Below are 18,493 nucleotides of genomic sequence, written 5' to 3'. Positions count from 1 at the left end.
CAGCTCTGGCTTCACCAATGTGTCCAGAGTGGAGGAGATCCATTTCTGGGGGGTTCTTAAGAAGGGCAAGCTGGATGCTGTGGTTTGCAAGACCTGCTGAACAGAGGCTGATCTCACAGCGGGCTCCTTTTCACTGACGTGCCCCCCCATCTGCCCTGCGTTGGGGAACTAACATCAGCACTTAAATCTCCAGACTTAACAGAGATGGACATAAGAACTCATGTGAAGGAATGAAACCTCCCCTGGGGGCTGGAGTGGTTTGGCCTCTGCACAGCAGAGGTGCTTACCCCAAAGATGTTCAGCTGTATTTGGCATTAGGACCTCGGAGCTGTGTTAAGTCCTCCTACTTGGAGTGTGTGCAAAATACCTGTGGCTGGACTATGGACACAGTGACTTCAGAGGAGGCCTTGAAGGGCCGTCATGGGAAATAACAGCTTCCACATGCTAAATTCTTACTCTGTGCTAAAGTATTACACTTGCACGATGGTCCTGTTGTGGGATAGGCCTGTATTCTCCCCATTTTACAGATGAGAAAAACAGAGGCTCAAAGGGTGATGTGATTACTACAAGGGCGCAGGGCTGGTTGGTGCCAGGGCCAGATCTGTCTTAAGAGCCTGTGCCCCCCAAACACAGATGGAGGGAAAGGGAGCTTCCCCTTGGCTATTGGGAGAAGACACAGGGCCTGCACATCCCAGGACAGGCTCCATCACACCCCAGCCATGTGACCCTAATGCAACTCTGCAGCCTGCCACGCTCCTATGTCCATGGGATTTTTGCAGGCAAGAATAGTGGAGTGGGTTGCCATTTCTTCCTCCAGGAGATCTTCCCAACCCAGAGAGCAAACCCGTGTTTCTTAAGTCTCCTGCATTGGCAAATGGATTCTTTACCACTGTGCCACCTGGGAAGCCTTGAATTTGAGAACAGTAAAACATATACTTCTGCTTCATTTACTATGTAAAAAGCCTTTGTGTGGATCACAACAAATTATGGAAAATTCTTAAAGAGATGAGAATACCAGACTACCTTACCTATCTCTTGAGAAACCTGTATGCCGGTCACAAAGCAACAGTTAGAACCTTACATGGAACAATACACTGGTTCAAAACAGGGAAAGGAGTACAACAAGGCTGTATATTGTCCTCCTGTTTATTTAACTTATATGCAGAGTACATCATTCAAAATGCTGGGCTGCACTCTCACCACTACTATTCAACATAGTTTTGGAAGTTTTGGCCACAGCAATCAGAGCAGAAAGAGAAATAAAAGAAATCCAGACCGGAAAAGAAGTAAAACTTTCACTGTTTGCAGATGACATGATCCTCTACATAGAAAACCCTAAAGACTCTACCAGAAAATTACTAGAGCTAATCAATGAATATAGTAAAGTTGCAGGATATAAAATTAACACACAGAAATCCCTTGCATTCCTATACACTAACAATGAGAAAACAGAAAGAGAAATTAAGGAAACAATACCACCCACCATTGCAAAAAAAAGAATAAAATACTTAGGAGTATAACTAACTAAAGAAACAAAAGACCTATATATAGAAAACTATAAAACACTGATGAAAGAAATCAAAGAGGACACAAATAGATGGATAAATATACCATGTTCATGTATTGGAAGAATCAATATTGTGAAAATGACTGTACTACCCAAAGCAATCTATAGATTCAGTGCAATCCCTATCAAGCTACCAATGGTATTTTTCACAGAACTAGAACAAATAATTTCACAATTTGTATGGAAATACAAAAAACCTCAAATAGCCAAAGTAATCTTGAGAAAGAAGAATGGAACTGGAGGAATCAACTTGACTGACTTCAGGCTCTACTACAAAGCCACAGTCATCAAGACAGTATGGTACTGGCACAAAGACAGAAATATAGATCAATGGAACAGAATAGAAAGCCCAGAGATAAATCCACGAACCTATGGACACATTATCTTCGACAAAGGAGGCAAGGATATACAATGGAAAAAAGACAACCTATTTAACAAGTGGTGCTGGGAGAACTGGTCAACCACTTGTAAAAGAATGAAACTAGAATACTTTCTAACACCATACACAAAAATAAACTCAAAATGGACTAAAGATCTAAATGTTAGACCAGAAACTATAAAACTCCTAGAGGAGAATATAGGCAAAACACTTTCCGACATAAATTACAGCAAGATCCTGTATGACCCACCTCCCAGAATATTGGAAATAAAAGCAAAAATAAACAAATGGGACTTAATTAAACTTAAAAGGTTTTGCACAACAAAGGAAACTATAAGCAAGGTGAAAAGACAGCCTTCAGAATGGGAGAAAATAATAGCAAATGAAGCAACAGACAAAGGATTAATCTCAAAAATATACGAGCAACCCCTGCAGCTCAATTCCAGAAAAATAAATGACCCAATCAAAAAATGGGCCAAAGATCTAAACAGACATTTCTCCAAAGAAGACATACAGATGGCTAACAAACACATGAAAAGATGCTCAACATCACTCATTATCAGAGAAATGCAAATCAAAACCACAATGAGGTACCATTACACACCAGTCAGAATGGCTGCTATCCAAAAGTCTACAAGCAATAAATGCTGGAGAGGGTGTGGAGAAAAGGGAACCCTCTCACACTGTTGGTGGGAATGCAAACTAGTACAGCCACTATGGAGAACAGTGTGGAGAGTCCTTAAAAAACTGGAACTAGAACTGCCATATGACCCAGCAATCCCACTCCTGGGCATACACACCGAGGAAACCAGAACTGAAAGAGACATGTGCACCCCAATGTTCATCGCAGCACCATTTATAATAGCCTGTTTATAATAGCCAGGACATGGAAACAACCTAGATGTCCATCAGCAGATGAATGGATAAGAAAGCTATGGTACATATACATAATGGAATATTACTCAGCCATTAAAAAGAATTCATTTGAATCAGTTCTAATGAGATGGATGAACCTGGAACCCATTATACAGAGTGAAGTAAGCCAGAAAGATAAACACCAGTGCAGTATACTAACACATATATATGGAATTTAGAAAGATGGTAATGATAAACCTATATGCAAGACAGAAAAAGAGACACAGATGTAAAGAACAGACTTTTGGACTCTATGGGAGAAGTTGAGGGTAGGATGATCTGAGAGAATAACATTGAAACATGTATATTATCAAGTGTGAAACAGATCGCCAGTCAGGTTGGATACATGAGACAAGTGCTCAGGGCTGGTGCACTGGGATGACCCAGAGGGATGGGATGGGGAGAGAGGTGGGAGGGGGTTTCAGGATGGGGAACACATGTAAATCCATAGCTGATTCATGTCAATGTATGGCGAAAACCACTACAATATTGTAAAGTAATTAGCCTCCAACTAATAAAAATAAATGAAAGAAAAAAAACCTAACATCTTGAAAGTAAAAAAATAAAGATGCTGGGTGGATGAATCACAAGCTGGAATCAAGATTGCCGGGAGAAATATAAAGAACCTCAGATATGCAGATGACACCACCCTTATGGCAGAAAGCGAAGAGGAACTAGAGCCTCTTGATGAGGGTCAAAAAGGAAAGTGAAAAAGCTGGCTTAAAACTCAACATTCTAAAAACTAAGATCATGGCATCTGGTTCCATCACTTCTTAGCAAACAGATGGGGGGAAAGTGGAAGCATTGAGATTTTACTTTCTGGAGCTCAAAAACCACTGTGGATAGTGACTGCAGCCATGAAATTAAGACACTTGCTCCTTGGAAGGTTTGTCTGTGACAAACCTAGACAGCGTATTAAAAAGCAAAGATATCACTTTGCCAATAAAAGTCCTTATAGTCAAAACTACGGTTTTTCCAGTAGTCATGTATGGATGTGAGAGCTGGACCATAAAGGAGGCTGAGCACCAAAGAGCAGATGCTTTTGAATTCTGGTGCTGGCAAAGACTGTTGAGAGTCCCTTGGACAGCAAGGAGATCAAACCAGTCAATCCTAAGGGAAATCAACCCTGAATACTCATTGGAAGGACTGGTGCTAAAGCTGAAGCTCCAATACTTTGGCTGCGTGATGCGAAGAGCCAACTCATTAGAAAAAGACCCTGATGCTGGGAAAGACTAATGGCAAAAGAAGGGGGAAGCAGAGGATGAAATGGTTAGATAGCATCACTGACTCAATAGACATGAATCTGAGCAAACTCCGGGAGACCGTGAAGGACAGGGAAGCCTGGCATGCTGCAGTCCATGGAGTCCCAAAGTGTTGGACACAACTTAGCGACTGAACAAGAGGTAAAATCCCATTGGCAAGCTATATCATTTCAAAAGCTTTACACACTCAAAATTTTGATAGTTACTGCCAAACTGCTGCTCAAAAAGATAACACGGATTATACTTCTAAGAAGTTTCCATTATTTTACATTATAGGCAACTGTAAATATTCCATTATTTACATTATAGGCAACTGAGAACATTTTTCACATTGGTTACTAATAAAAACATACAAATAAACCACTCACCAGAAAATCTTCAAATCTCTCAGAAAAATAAGACACTCATAATCATGGAAAGTCTGTTGTGTGTGACCCTAGGGTGCTCCCCAGACCTGAGACCCTCACTGCAAAATGAGGTTGTTGTGGAGACTGAATGAGATCTTGCCGGCAGGGTGCTCAGCACCATTACTTCAACCACGAAGCAGCAAGCCCCGACTGCCAGCCAGGCAGTGGTTCCCAACACTGAAGGGAAAGGTCACTGCCTTCCGGGAGCACCTAGCTCCTAACAAACGTGGTCATCCCAGCGTGTGGTAAGCACTGTAAAGAAAACCCTTGATGAGACGGCTTCAGACAGGGTGGTCTGGGAAGTACCCTTGGAGGTGACGTTTGAGTACAAGTGTGAATGACAAGGAGCTGACCACGTTAGGACCTAGGACGTGGTGTTCTCAAAGGTAGGAAGAAGGCCGCCGTGGTTTATTCAGACGAAGGAGGGAAGATTCTGGGCCTCCGAGGCTGCAGTAAGTGCTCAGTAAGTGGTAGCTGTTGCCACTGTCATTTTTTTCCCACCATGAGCTGGAGACCAGGGCCCCTCGCCAGCTCCTCCTGATACCCGGGGCCCATCTCTTGAGGGTCATGAAGGCCCAGGGTCATCAGGCACTGAGCGGCTAGAGCAGGTGAGCTTGCCAGCTGGGCAGAGAAGACCAACTGAGGGTCTGACCTTCCCCCACAACTGTCAACTTTTCCAGACCTCAGGGTGGAGGTGCTCTGGGCCGGGGCAGCAGCTGGCAGGTCTGGAAAGGTGGCCTGTACCGTGAGGATGAATGAAGTACAGGGAGCTCGCCCCGACCTGCTCCTCATTCTGCAGAAATTCAAAGTGCTTAGGACGAGGCTTCCCTCTTGAAAAGGCCATGGTTTCAACACAGGCCTCCAGCCTCCCACACTGTCCCTCCACCACTGGGAGTGCTGGACTGGGTACATGGTGGGTGTGAGGAAGGCTGAGGCGCCGGGGTGGCTGTGCCAACCAGGTCTTCAGACAGTCCCTGATTCCAGCCCTATCTCCGCTCCTACTGCCTCAATGAAATACAGGTGATGGTACCACCTCTGTCCTTGTGTTGTTGGAGGTGTCGATGTGGTAATGCACCTGGGGTACAGCTGTAAACTGCAGCCCTTATTATCCACAGGGAGGCTGCGGCACAACCAGCCAGGCTGTGTGGCCTGTGTTCTTTTTCCAGACACCTCCTTGCTTACGTCTGGGACTTCCATCGCCCTGCCCACACAATGAGGAGCTAGCCTCCAAAACTTCTAAAGGCTCTGCCACCCTGGGAGTCTTTCTGGCTGTAAATCCCAAGACAGGGCCGCCTACCCTTCTGACAACGCTCTTCACCCTGCCTGTCCACAATTCTTGGCTCTGACTCGAGGAAAATGCCTGGCTGCTACTCCAAAGGGAGCCTGCAGCCTCACAGTTGCCTCCTCCCACTGAGAACACAGCAAGAACAGAACAGCTCCTACTTGGGCCCCTTCTCTGGGCATCACCTCACGAACCCCCAGAGCAACCCTGGGAGGTGGGGGCCACTTCAATCCCTTCTACTGATGATGCAACAGGTCCACAGAGCAGAAGAGATTTGCCCTAAGTCCCTCTGCTAGAAGGCGGAGGAGGAGTGGGGAATTTGAATCCCAGAGCAGCAGGGAAAAGCAGCAAAAGCTCTGGCTGGAGGGAGTGTCTGCCCTCAGCACTCGAATGTCCAAGCCTGCCAGGGTCATGGGCAGCACTGGGCAGAGACGGGAGAAGCACTCGGGACCTGATGGGAGCTTTTATTCAGACAGCAGAGACCCGCCTGCCCCTCTGCCTCCCTCTTCGTCAGGCCTTGGGAATCAAGGGCAGCCCTTCCCCCCGTGAAGACCCCCCAGCCTGGCACCCAGAGATCACTGGCAGGCAGGGAGGGCTCGGGCACATGGGCTATGGACCTGAGCAATCCCTGAGCACATGGGGTTCGCGCTCGGCTCCCCAGGGGCTCCACTGGCTGCTCCCTCCCAGGGTGGCCTTCGAAGCCGCTCCACGGCAGTCATGATAAATTATAATGAGTGACGTCCAAGGGTCAGAGTTCACAGAGGAGGAAGCCAGGTGCTGGCAGAGGCGTGCTCCACTCCCGGCAGAAGAGGGGGGTGGGGCGGGGCCGCAGGTGCTCAGGGCCTACACCAGGCCCTCCACACGCAGGGGCGGCTCCGTGATGCCCAGCTCCTGCCGCAGAGCCTGCAGGGGCTGTTCCCAGCGCCGCTCGTAGTACACGTTGAGGACACATGGGGCTCTGCGGCCATTCTCAACTGCCCATGGGATCAGCTCCGAGATCAGCAATTGCAGGCTCCTGTGGGGCCGCAGAGGAGACAGAAGACAGAGGACCCGGGGTCCTAAGCGCCGGGCACGCCACCTGCCTGGAGCCAACGTGTGTGTTCTCAGTTAATCCACACACAGACCCAAGAGGAGGCAGTTCCCAGCCCCACTTTTCAGATGAGGAAACAGAAGCTCAGTGAGGTAAAAGCCCTATGCGCAAAGCCACACATTTTGAACACGCCAAAGCCCCTTTTTAAATCGAGGGCTCTCCCCACCTCCAGAAACTAATGCCAGACTGCGTCCCCAGGAACCCGCACCCCCACCCCACCAGCCCCAGGTTTCCTGACCCAACTGTTTTCACTTGATACTGGGGCCTGGCCCGTGAAACCCTCAAGTCCTATGAAGCGTCCAAGCTTCACACCTCATCCTGGAGCCCCTGCGCTAGGCCAGGTTCACGCTCTGCCCCAGCCTTCCCATCCTGGCTTCCAGAGATCCACTGGGGTTGCTCAGAAAGGCTGTGGGCTCTTCCCATTTCCTGGAACCCTGAACCTTCCCCTGACCCCTCAGCCCTTGAGAACTTACTGGGTGCTAAGCTGTATCGGTCCGAAGAGTGCACTCAGGACGCACATGGGCAGGCCGGTCTGGACAGCCTCAAACCATTTCACCACGATCTCTCCTGGCAGGCAGGGTGAGGAAGTGGGTGAGAAGTGAGGACGGGCCAGGGGAGGAGAGGCCAGTGATGCTCAGGGCAGGACACAGCGAGGTGTCTGTTCCACTCCGATCTCTACCGGGGGTCAGCAGTGCCCAGTCCTGGCCTGTGCTGGGCCTTGGGGCACTTGGCTTGGGGTGGGGGAAGAGGATCCAAGAAAGAGCAGAAGGAGGTAAGGGCTGGAAAGGAAGCTTGGGGTCAGGATGCGGAACTCCAAAAGCCAGGCTGAGGAGTCCAGGCCTCTGGGAACCGCTGAGGGTTTCAGAGCGTGGGGAGCCCAGGTGTCTGGACACTGCCACGTCAGTGTAGGAGCCGTCAGAGGCACTGGGGGTGGAGGATGGGGATGCGTGGCCCAGATACACCACAATGTTCGGGTAAAGGGAAAAATGAGGCACTGGGTCAGCTAACTGGTGAGCGGCTGAAACAGGTGTGCCCTGACCTGGCCCTGCAGATAGATCGGGAGACAGGCTGAATGGAGGGCCCGGCCCCAACTCAGGCCCCTCACGGGGTATGCTCCACCCCACCCGCACTCTGGAAGCATCCAGGGGCTGCTGGTTGGCCAGCACTCACCCAGGATGTTGGTGGGCATGCCCAGCAGGGTGTGGAGCATGTCGTGGATCTCCCGGTATCGCTGGATCACGTATGCCAGCTCCTCGTCGTCCACGAAGCGGGTGGGTGCGCGGGTGTCTGGGGAGACCCTCTGAGGATCATGAAAGTGAAATCAGTCGTGTCTGCGACCCCATGGCCTGTAGCCTGCCAGGATTCTGCATCCATGGGATTTTCCAGGCCAAGAGTACTTGGCCTGGAGTGGGTTGCCATTTCCTTCTCCAGGGGAATTTTTCAGACCTAGGGATTGAACCTGGGTCACCTGCACTGCAGGCAGATTCTTTACTGTCTGAGCCACTGTCAGGGGCTTCCCGCCCCCTGACAACCATGACCCCTCCCTAGACCCCTTCCTCGTGGTTCTCGGGGTCCAATTTCCCAGCCTCCCCTCAACTCTCAACCATGCCACCAAATTCACACCGCACCAGAACTATCTCAGGACTTTAGGTCTGTCCACACCTGCTGACAGGGGAGTCTGCAGGCAGGGAATATAGGGGGCGCCCCCGTGGCCTACCCCAACTCACACAAGATGTACACCCCCTGCTGGAATCTCAGAAACCCCTGGCCGGGAGGGGGAAACAGGAGGTGTTTACTGATATTGAGTTTCAGTTTTTACAAGATGAAAAAGCTCTGGTGATTGGTTTCACAACAATGTGACTATATTTAACACACTACTGAACTGCCCATTTAGAGATGACTAAGATATAAATCTTATGATTTTTTTTTCTTGAACCACAATTGGAAATAAAATGAGGAGGGGGGAGAGAAGATGCACCCAAGGCCCCCCCCCGTTCTTCAGATAAGCTGCTCCCGGCCTAGGGTGCTCTTTCCCTTTGACAATTCCTACCTGTCCCTTAGAAGCTGGCTCAAGTGTCCCTTCTGCAGGAAGCTACCCCTGACCTTCAGACAGATCAGGTCCACGTTATGGTCTCTTATAGCACCCGGTACTTTTTTGTGGCATCTGACATGACTGTATCGTGATGTCTGGGGCACGTGATCGTTAATGTCTCCTGTTCACACCAGCACTGTTGAGTACAGCAGCCAATCGTGGCAGCCACCAAGCCTTGAAATGAGACAAGTGCCAACTGAGATGTGCTGTATGTGTGAAATACACACTGGAGCTCCAAGGCTTGGCATGACGAGAATAATGTGAAATCTCAATAATTTTATAGTATCGATTACATACTGAAATGGTATTTTAGCACACAAAAATAAGATATGTTATTAAAAGTAATACTACCTGTTTCTATTTTGTTTTTGTTTATCTGATAGCAGCAGATTCTAAATTCCCTTCATGGTAAGCATGCTATCGCCGTGAACAGTGCTGCAATAGCCTGTCATCAGCCCAAGACCGGGCTCTCTGTTCTGTCTCCAAGGCCTGGAATCAACTTCTTGTAAATACAGGAGTAAAAGGCCAGCTCCAGGCACTTTCTGACCCCAGGCAGGGATAGCAACTGTCCTTCTTTACCTGCCCACCGGCAGGGATGGCAACTGTCCTTCTGTACCCGCCCACTGCCTCTCTGAGTTCTCAGTGGCACCATGCAGAGTAGGTCTTCCTAGTTTCAGAGCATGAGCTCAGCCTGTCCAGAGGTCAAGGGATTTGGTGCCTTTATTTTGGGGGCTGCTAGCCCAGTGCCATGGTCTGTATTTGTGACTTCATTGGGTCCCTGGTTCTAATTTCTTCTATAGAGTTCTATCTGCCGTGTGAAGCTGAAGGTGGTCAGTGAAGGCCGACACCTACTATGTGCCAGTACTGTATGAAGTCCTCCATACATATTGTCCTGCCACATCCTGAGGCCACCTGGGGGTAGATATTGCTATCAGCCTCAGATACAGATAAGAAAAAAAGGAGAGATAAAGTAACTTTGTCAGAGATCACACAGCTAATCAAGTGGCTGAGTCAGGATTCCGAACACAGCCCGCTGGATCCCAAAGCCTTAACATCCATTATTAATCAGCCATATAAGTGCCTTGGAAGATAAACATGAGGTTTCCTTACCTCAGATAAAGAGTCTGAGGCTCAGAGGTCAAGTGATTTGCCCAGAGCTTTAAAGATGGAAAGAAAGACTAGCAGTCAGTCTCAGGGGAGGTGGCCTCACCTTGACCTTTGATCTAAACCTCCAGTGGGACAAAGGTGTTCCCTTATGTTTTGTGGGCTGCCGGGTTTCTATACACTAGAAGTGTCACAATCTGCAGGGCTATTACTTAAGGCTGTGGCTAAGCAAGGTGCCCAGGGAGGCCTTGGCAGTTCCGTCCCATCTACAATAGGACAAAAGGCTCTAGGGGACTTCAGAAGGAGAATATCCTTTTCTGGGTGGTACCTGGAGCCAACTTCCCATTGATGAAATAAACTTGCATCTTGGTGAAATTTCTGGGTGATGGTATAAAATGGGGCACGGGCAATAGGGAGCAGTACAGGAGAGGATAGGAAGATGATTATTTTCTCAAGGACAATAATCTAAAGCAGATGTTCTCAACCGTCTACCTGAGGATAGCTGCAGTGTCTGGAGACATTTAAGGTTGTCACAACTTAGTGGGGCAAGTGCTACTGGAATCTAGTATGTGGAAGCCAGGGATGTTTCCTACAATGCACAGCGCTGCCCTACAACAAAGAACTCTCCAGCCCCAAAAGTCAACAGTGGCAAGGCTGAGACACCTAGCTCAAGAGCAATCTTGGCTCACTCTTTCACCTCCTCCAGGCTGGCTGGCTCCTGCAGCTGGACTGGATGGCAACTTGACAGAGATGCTCTGATGGGATGTGTATGTGTTGGGGGGCAGGAAAGGGTAGGAACAGAGACTCTGCTCTGCTATAGCCTAAGGTCCTTTTATAAAGCAGAACATGTTACTATCTGGCTCGAAACCTCAATGGCTTCTTATTGCTTCTATTACAAAATACAGACTTTGTCTCTAAGCAGATAGGGTAGGGGGCCCATGGAGAAGGAGAACCAGGCATGACATTCTTGAGATTAGAGAAGCCACTTTAAAGCCCAAGTCAACTTGTGATCTAAGCCTGAACACAATGCTTGCCCTTCAACATGTCTCAGTAATTAATCATCTTAAAGGAATAAAGGGATGCAGGAACTGAGGAAAAGCAGTTAAGAAACAATGAAAGAGAAGTGAAAGTGTTAGTTGCTCAATCATGTCTGACCCTTTGTGACCCTGTGGACTGCAGCCCACCAGGCCCCTCTGTCCATGGGATTCTCCAGGCAAGAATACTGGAGTGGGTTGCCATTTCCTTCTCCAGGGGATCTTCCCAACCCAGGGATTGAATCTGGGTCTCCAGCACTGCAGGAAGACTCCTTACCGTCTGAACCATCAAAAAATAATAGTTCAAATATAAAAGAGTCCCAGCTCCTCCTCAAAGAATAAACATTAACAATCTGATATGTATCTTCACACTTTTCTATAGGAACTAAGGCCCCCATCCAGGTGGAGAGTGGTATCTACATGCTAAGATCCCAGATTAGTTAAGAAATGATGATGTTGACCTGACTCTCCTGATATCAATCAACTAAGACTTGGACCCTGTCGACCTTTGCTCCAATTCTATGCTGAATTCTCTGCTCAAGATCTGATAGAGTGCCTGAAGAACTATGGACGCAGGTTCGTGACATAGTACAGGGGGCAGTGATCAAAACCATCCCCAAGGAAAAGAAATGCAAAAAGGCAAAATAGTTGTCTGAGGAGGCCTTACAAACAGCTGAGAAAAAAAGAGACGTGAAAGGCAAAGGGGAAAAGGAAAGATATACCCATCTGAATGCAGAGTTCCAGAGAACAGCAAGGAGAGATAAGAAAGCCTCCCTAAGTGAACAATGCAAAGGAACAGAGGAAAATAATACAATGGGAAAAAGTAGAGATCTCGTCAAGAAAATCAGAGATACCAAGGGAACATTTCATGCAAAGATAGGCATAATACAGGACAGAAACCATATGGAACTAAAAGAAGTAGATGATATCAAGAAGAGGTGGCAAGAATACACAGAAGAACTACACAAAAAAATCTTAATGACACAGATAACTACCATGGTATGATCACTCACCTAGAGTCAGACATCCTAGAATTCGAAGTCAAGTGGGCCTTAGGAAGCATCACTATGAACAAAGCTAGTGGAGGTGATGGAATTCCAGCTGAGCTATTTCAAATCCTAAAAGATGATGCTGTGAAAGTGCTGCACTCAATATGCCAGCAAATTTGGAAAACTCAGCAGTGGCCACAGGACTAGAAAAGGTCAGTTTTCATTCTAACCCCAAAGAAAGGCAATGCCAAAGGATGTTCTAACTACCGCATAATTGCACTCATTTCACACGCTAGCAAAGTAATGCTCAGAATTCTCCAAGCTAGGCTTCAGTAGTATGTGAACTGACAACTTCCAGATGTTCAAGCTGGATTTAGAAAAGGCAGAGGAAACAGAGATCAAATGGCTAACATTGGTTGGATCATAGAAAAAGCAAGAGAAAAACATCTACTTCTGCTTCACTGACTATGCTAAAGGCTTTGACTGTGTAGATCAGAACAACTGAAAATTCTTCAAGAGATGGGAATACCAGATCACCTTACCTGCCTCCGGAGAAACCTGTATGCAAGTCAAGAAACAACAGTTAGAACTGGACATGGAACAACAAAGTTGGGAAAGGAGTATGTCAAGGCTGTATACTGTCACCCTGCTTATTTAACTTATATGCAGAGTTCAGTTGCTCATTCATGTTCGACTCAGCAACCCCATGGACTACAGCACGCCAGGCTTCCCTGTCCATCACCAACTCCCAGAGTTTGCAAGAGTATATGCAGAGTACATCATGCAAAATGCCAGCCTGGATGAAGCAGAAGCTGGAATCAAGATTGCCAGGAGAAATATCAATAACCTCAGATATGCAGATGACACCACCCTTATGGCAGAAAGCAAAGAGGAACTAAAAAGCCTCTTGATGAAGGTGAAAGAGGAGAGTGAAAAAGCTGGCTTGAAACTCAACATTTAGAAAAGTAAGATCATGGCATCTGGTCCCATCACCTCAAGGTAAATAGATGGGGAAACAATGGAAAAAGTGAGAGACTTTTATTTTCTTGGGCTCCAAACACTGCAGATGGTGACTGCAGCCATGAAATTAAAAGATGCCTGCTCCTTGGAAGAAAAGCTATGATAAACCTAGACAGCATTATTTAAAAGCAGAGACGTTACTTTGCCAACAATGGCCCGCCTAGTCAAAGCTATGATTTTTCCAGTGATCATGTATGCATGTGAGAGCTGAACCATAAAGAAAGCTGAGCGCAGAAGAATTGATGATCTTGAACTGTGGTATTGGAGAAGACTCCTGAGAGTCCCTTGGATTGCAAGGAGATCAAACCAGTCAATCCTCAAAGAAATCAGTCCTGAATATTCATTGGAAGGACTGATGCTGAAGCTGAAGCTCCAATACTTTGGCCACCTGATGCCAAGAGCTGACTCATTAGAAAAGACCCTGTTGCTGGGAAAGATTGAAGGCAGGAGGAGAAAGGGATGACAGAGGACAAGATGGTTGGATGACATCACCAACTTGAATGAAATGTTTCAGCAAGCTCTGGGAGATGGTGATGAACAGGGAAGCCTGGCGTGTTGCAGTCCACGGAGTTGCAAAGAGTCAGACACAACTGAGTGGCTGAACTGAACTGGACTGTAGCCTGCCAGGCTCCTCTGTCTACGGAATTCTGAACAACAAGCCCCTTCATGAATATGAATATACCGTCAGCTTAAAGTTTCCTCAATTTTGCTGTTAACAGACAATGCTTTGGGAAAGATCCCTGGTGTTCTCCATACACACTGCAAGTAATAAATCCTTCCTTCTCCTGATCTTTGGTTTGGTTGCATCTTTAGGCTCAACACCCACCAAGAGTGGCTTTGGGGGTAACCCAGTTTCGGGGTGACACTCCCCGTGGCGCGCAGGGCCTGGCTGAGCTAGGCCGACCTCCCAGCCCACTGGCGGCCTCCCCACAGCTCATTCCTCTGAAGCTATGCTGGCCACATGGATCAGTCTTCCTTTTCCTAAACACACATAGCCTCGCACTTGCCAGTTTCTCTGCTCAGAATGCTCTTCCCCAGCTCTCCTCAGAAGTGACTCCTCCTTAGCCTCCTGGAAATCTCCACCCCTTGCCCAAAACGGTTGGAATAATCCTCCCACTCATTAGCCGATGAAATTACCCAGCCCATAAAAAAACGAACCCTGCCACATTTCGAGGCCACCACTCTCACCTTCTGTGGTGGCCCACACTCTGTCTGTGAAGTGTGTTTTTCTCTGAATGAATTCACTTCTTACTTATCACTTTGTCTCTCAATTGTCTGTGATGAGACATCAAGAACCTGAGCTTCAAGACTGTGGGTTTTGGCTGGGTTCGAGTCCCGGTCTGAGGTACACAGTGTTTCAGCAGGGCCTCCTATGACCACCCTGTTGGAAGTGGCCACCGGCCACCCTGACCCCACCCTTGCCCTCTATCGAGTAGGCTGTTGTCCTCACGGCACCACCCGCGAGGACAGAAGCCCCACAAGAGCAGGCGCTTTCCTAGTTTGATTCAGCGTGTCCCAGCTGCTGAGGACACTGGTGTGATTTTTCTTCTTCTGGCTGCACCGAGAGGCATGCGGGATCTTAGTTCCCTCACCGGGGACTGAACCTGCGCCCCTGCACTGGAAGGAAGATTCTTAACCACTGGACCATGGGAAAAGTCCCATCTGGTATGTTTTAAGTACTAAATAAATATTTTGCCTGAATTTTCACATAAAAGTTTTCTTCTTTTACTATTTTATGGTCTACCCGTTTCCTCACTAGAATATTAGTTCCATGAGGGCAAGACCTTGTCTGTCTAAGTTGCCACTATATCCCCACGCTTGCATCAGTGGATGGCGCATGACTGACTCTGAAGAAATGAATGAGTTCCTCGGTAGTTGGGGGTCCTGCCCACCTAGTCCCTGTCCTCTCTGGCTGGGGCTGGAGAGTGTCACAACTTGTCACACCCAAGGGGCACACTGTCTCTACAAAAGGGGACACAATGTGATAGTTGAGAGCATAATTCTGATTTGAATATTGCCTCCAATAATATGGGCCTGTGAAATCAACAAGTTGCTTAACCTCTCTGAGCCTTAGTTTCCTCATCTTGGCAGAGCTGTTGGGGGGAATTCAGTGAGATCACGTGTGAACCTGCCATGTGGCACACAGTAGAGGTTAGTAAGTGCAGGGCAGTGTAATTGCTTGGAGCGATGCTCCTGGCCCACATGCCTGAACCACAGAAAATGACAATGCCTTGGCACGAGAGACTGCAAGGCAGTCCTGCCTGTGGTGGAGGTGCAAGCCCCTCCTTCCTCAGGACATTACTCATGTGCTATTCATCTGCCCTCCCTGGTGACTGCCAAATGCACAGAAGCTGGAGACTCACATTCACATCCAGGAAACGGAGATACGCGCAGCCAAAGGAGCCCTCAGGAAGACCCCGGAGCTTGCCCATGTCAAGGGTGGACAGCGAGATCCGGGGACGCTCCCTGTGAAGCAGAAGGCAGGACTCAGATACTGGGAAGGCACCAGCAAAGGCAGGTGGAAGGTCCAGCTAGATCAAGGGTGTGAGAGGTGAAGGGGCAGAGGGCAGCAACGGGGTCAAGTCCTAATGGAGCCCCTACTACTGGCCAGACCGGTGGCAGGGACTGAAGAGACTACCACAAGCTAAGGCTGTGGTTCGTGCCTTAGGTAAATAGACCTCAGATGTGATCTGGGTAGTCACACAGGGCACTGCAGGGGTGGGAGTTACAGGCAGCCTATGTTATGGGAGGCACAAGAGCCCTGTTGTTGGAACTGGGCTGAGGCCACCATACTGCACTGTCCAGAGGTCATCAGAGTTGTCTATGTGAATGATACCTATGGAGTTGAGCAGTGCCCAGCCTGTGCAACCATCCACAGCCATGGTATCAAGAAAAGTTTCCTAGAGGAACACCATGTGATTCCACAGGAATCAGAATCCCCAAAGAATGCCCTCAATCCCCCAGGCAGAGCTGGGACCTACAGCAGGATCTGGGCACCCTCTGGATCCTTCTTCATCTGGTCCCTGAGGACCTTCAGGGTACGGTGTCCTGTGGTCTCTCCGAGAACTGCAACCATGTCTGAAAGGGAAAAAAATGGGGACAAATGGAGGCTATGATCTTAGGTAAATTATCTGACTTGGTCTAAACCTTAATTTCATACATGGTAAAACAGAGGATCTAGCTCTTAGTTATGAAGATTCAAGTGAAACAGTGAATCACCTGGGCACACAATAGAGCTCAGTCCGGCTCTAGTTACTATTGTCATCAGTCTAACGGGATGAGGTGGCCCTGGCTAGCACAATGCTCCGAAGAGTTAATAAATCACTTTCACATCCATCATCAGGACAGAATGTCACGTCTCTGTGGATGGGCAGACTGGCGTCAGACAGTGCTGGGTTCGAGCCCCATGTGGATCACTATGTAGGTGACTGTGTGCAAACTGCTTCATGTTCCCAATCTTCAGTGTCCTAATATGTGAAGTGCAGGTAATACCTTTCTTTTAGGGTCAATGTTAAAAGTCAAGAAGGTTACGCATATAAAATACTTAGCACAGTGAGCAAGTAAAATAAGGGCTCAGTGAGCAGTCAGCATTATCATTTTTACTGGAAAGAAGAATAGTGCTTTCAGGCCTAAGAATCCTAGAGGGGAGGAGAAAAACACTCAGGATCCCAAAGTGTCCTATTAAAACACTCAGCAAACATTTATTGAACGTTTATTACGAGCCATGCACGATCCCAAACGCTAACAGGATGCTATCATTTGATGGGCGCTCATAAATTATCTAGTCCAGAGGTTCTCAGTGTGTCTGAGTAACAGAATCTCCCAGGAAGCAGTTTTAAAAGGCAGAAGCTCAGATCCCACTTCCCTTCCATTCTCCCCTACTCACTCCTGCTGCTGCTGCTAAGTCGCTTTAGTGGTTTGACTCTGTGTGACCCCATAGACGGCAGCCCACCAGGCTCCCCCTTCCCTGGGATTCTCCAGGGGAGAACACCGGAGTGGGTTACCATTTCCTTCTCCGATGCATGAAAGTGAAAAGTGAAAGTGAAGTCGCTCAGTCGTGTCCGACCCTTAGCGACCCCATGGACTGCAACCCACCAGGCTCCTCCGTCCATGGGATTTTTCCAGACAAGAGTCCTGGAGTGGGTGCCATTGCCTTCTCCGATACCCACTCCTGGCAGATTCCAATTGTGTAAATTTAGGGTGGGATCCTGGTATCTACATTTTTATGAATGTTTCGGATGATTATGACTTGCAGCCAGGTTTGGTTATCCTGGTCTAGTCTAATCTACAGTTAACCAAGCAAACGGGGAGGCTTTGACAATGGCCGGGACCTGCCGGGCTTTAAAGGCAAGGGCGCATCGGGCCCCGGACCCCCGTGGTTGTTGTTCAGTCGCTCAGTCCTGTCCGACTCCTTGTGACTCCATGAACTGCAGCAGGCCAGGCTTCTCTGTCCTTCACTATTTTCTGCAGTTTGCTCAAACTCATGTCCATTGAGTCGGTGATGCTATCCAACCATCTCATCCTCTGTGTCCCGCTTCTCCTCCTGCCCTCAATCTTTCCCAATGAGTCGGCTCTTCGCATCAGGTGGCCAAAGCATTGGAGCTTCAGCATCACTCCGGATCCCTAGTTGCCCCAGTAAAGCGCCGGCGGGGCGGGCTGCCTTACCGTGGCGATAGGGATCGTAGAGCGCCATCCCGGCAGAGCCGGCGGCCAGCAGCACCTTCTGCAGCGGGGAGGTGGGGATGTGTTCGGGGTAGAGCAGGCCGGCGCCATGGCTCACGGCTCTGAGGGGAACACCTGCGGAGCAAGAAAACAGCCGTGCGGTCAAAGAAGCGGAGCGAGTCACGTCCCCGGCCCTCCTTCCCGCGCCCCCGCTGCTTGCCTGTAGAAGAGCCGGGACTGCCTCGGAAGGCGCAGAGCGGGCGCAGAAACCCGCGCAGCAGCGTCGCCATGGCAGCGGACACCATCGGACGTCCTGGGGGAATGAGCGGGGCAAGGCCGACTCCGCCCCCCCAAACTTCTCTGGAGACGGCGCGCCGGAGAAATCAAAAAGACTCGAGCCCTACTGCGCTGAGTGGGGAGGGCCTTTTGGGCGGGAAAAATAGCACGGACAGGAAAAGTCTCTCGCTAAGCATGAGAAAACCTAGGCAACCCCTTTGTTACCTATACCCACGGATATAAAATCCTCCTCATTTCACCTCAACCCCAAGAGAGGTTTCCAAGTAAGCCTCGCCAGGTTTGGGGTTCAGTACCGGACCCTACGTCCTTCTCCATAGCACGTTTCCCCCCCGAGGACAATAAGAAGGGAACCTCTTCCGGCCGTGAAACATGGCGGCGCCCATTGGTAGTACA

General features: G+C 48.7%; 1 protein-coding gene across 3 annotated transcripts; it reads right to left on the bottom strand.

Annotated features, from left to right (window-relative positions):
- Nucleotides 1-6,262: 6,262 nt before the first annotated feature.
- Nucleotides 6,263-18,461, bottom strand: COQ4 (coenzyme Q4). Of its 3 annotated transcripts, none has more exons than XM_020874782.2 (7): nt 18,024-18,461; nt 17,807-17,938; nt 16,123-16,219; nt 15,505-15,607; nt 8,073-8,202; nt 7,376-7,469; nt 6,263-6,827 (listed from the first exon to the last, which is right to left on the bottom strand). In XM_020874782.2, the coding sequence occupies exons 1-7, from the start codon at nt 18,106-18,108 to the stop codon at nt 6,656-6,658; spliced, it is 813 nt and encodes a 270-aa protein (XP_020730441.2). In that variant the 5' UTR covers nt 18,109-18,461; the 3' UTR covers nt 6,263-6,655. The 3 variants fall into 3 exon arrangements, with proteins under 3 accessions (XP_020730441.2, XP_020730442.2, XP_070310022.1); XM_020874783.2 differs by having other exon boundaries at nt 6,687-6,894; XM_070453921.1 differs by lacking the exons at nt 6,263-6,827; nt 7,376-7,469 and adding an exon at nt 7,478-7,681.
- Nucleotides 18,462-18,493: the final 32 nt, after the last annotated feature.

Source organism: Odocoileus virginianus, chromosome 2 (genome assembly GCF_023699985.2).
Source record: "Odocoileus virginianus isolate 20LAN1187 ecotype Illinois chromosome 2, Ovbor_1.2, whole genome shotgun sequence".
NCBI lineage: Eukaryota > Metazoa > Chordata > Mammalia > Artiodactyla > Cervidae > Odocoileus > Odocoileus virginianus.
Note: the sequence above shows the minus strand (reverse complement) of the source record. Positions and strands in the feature narration are given on the sequence as shown.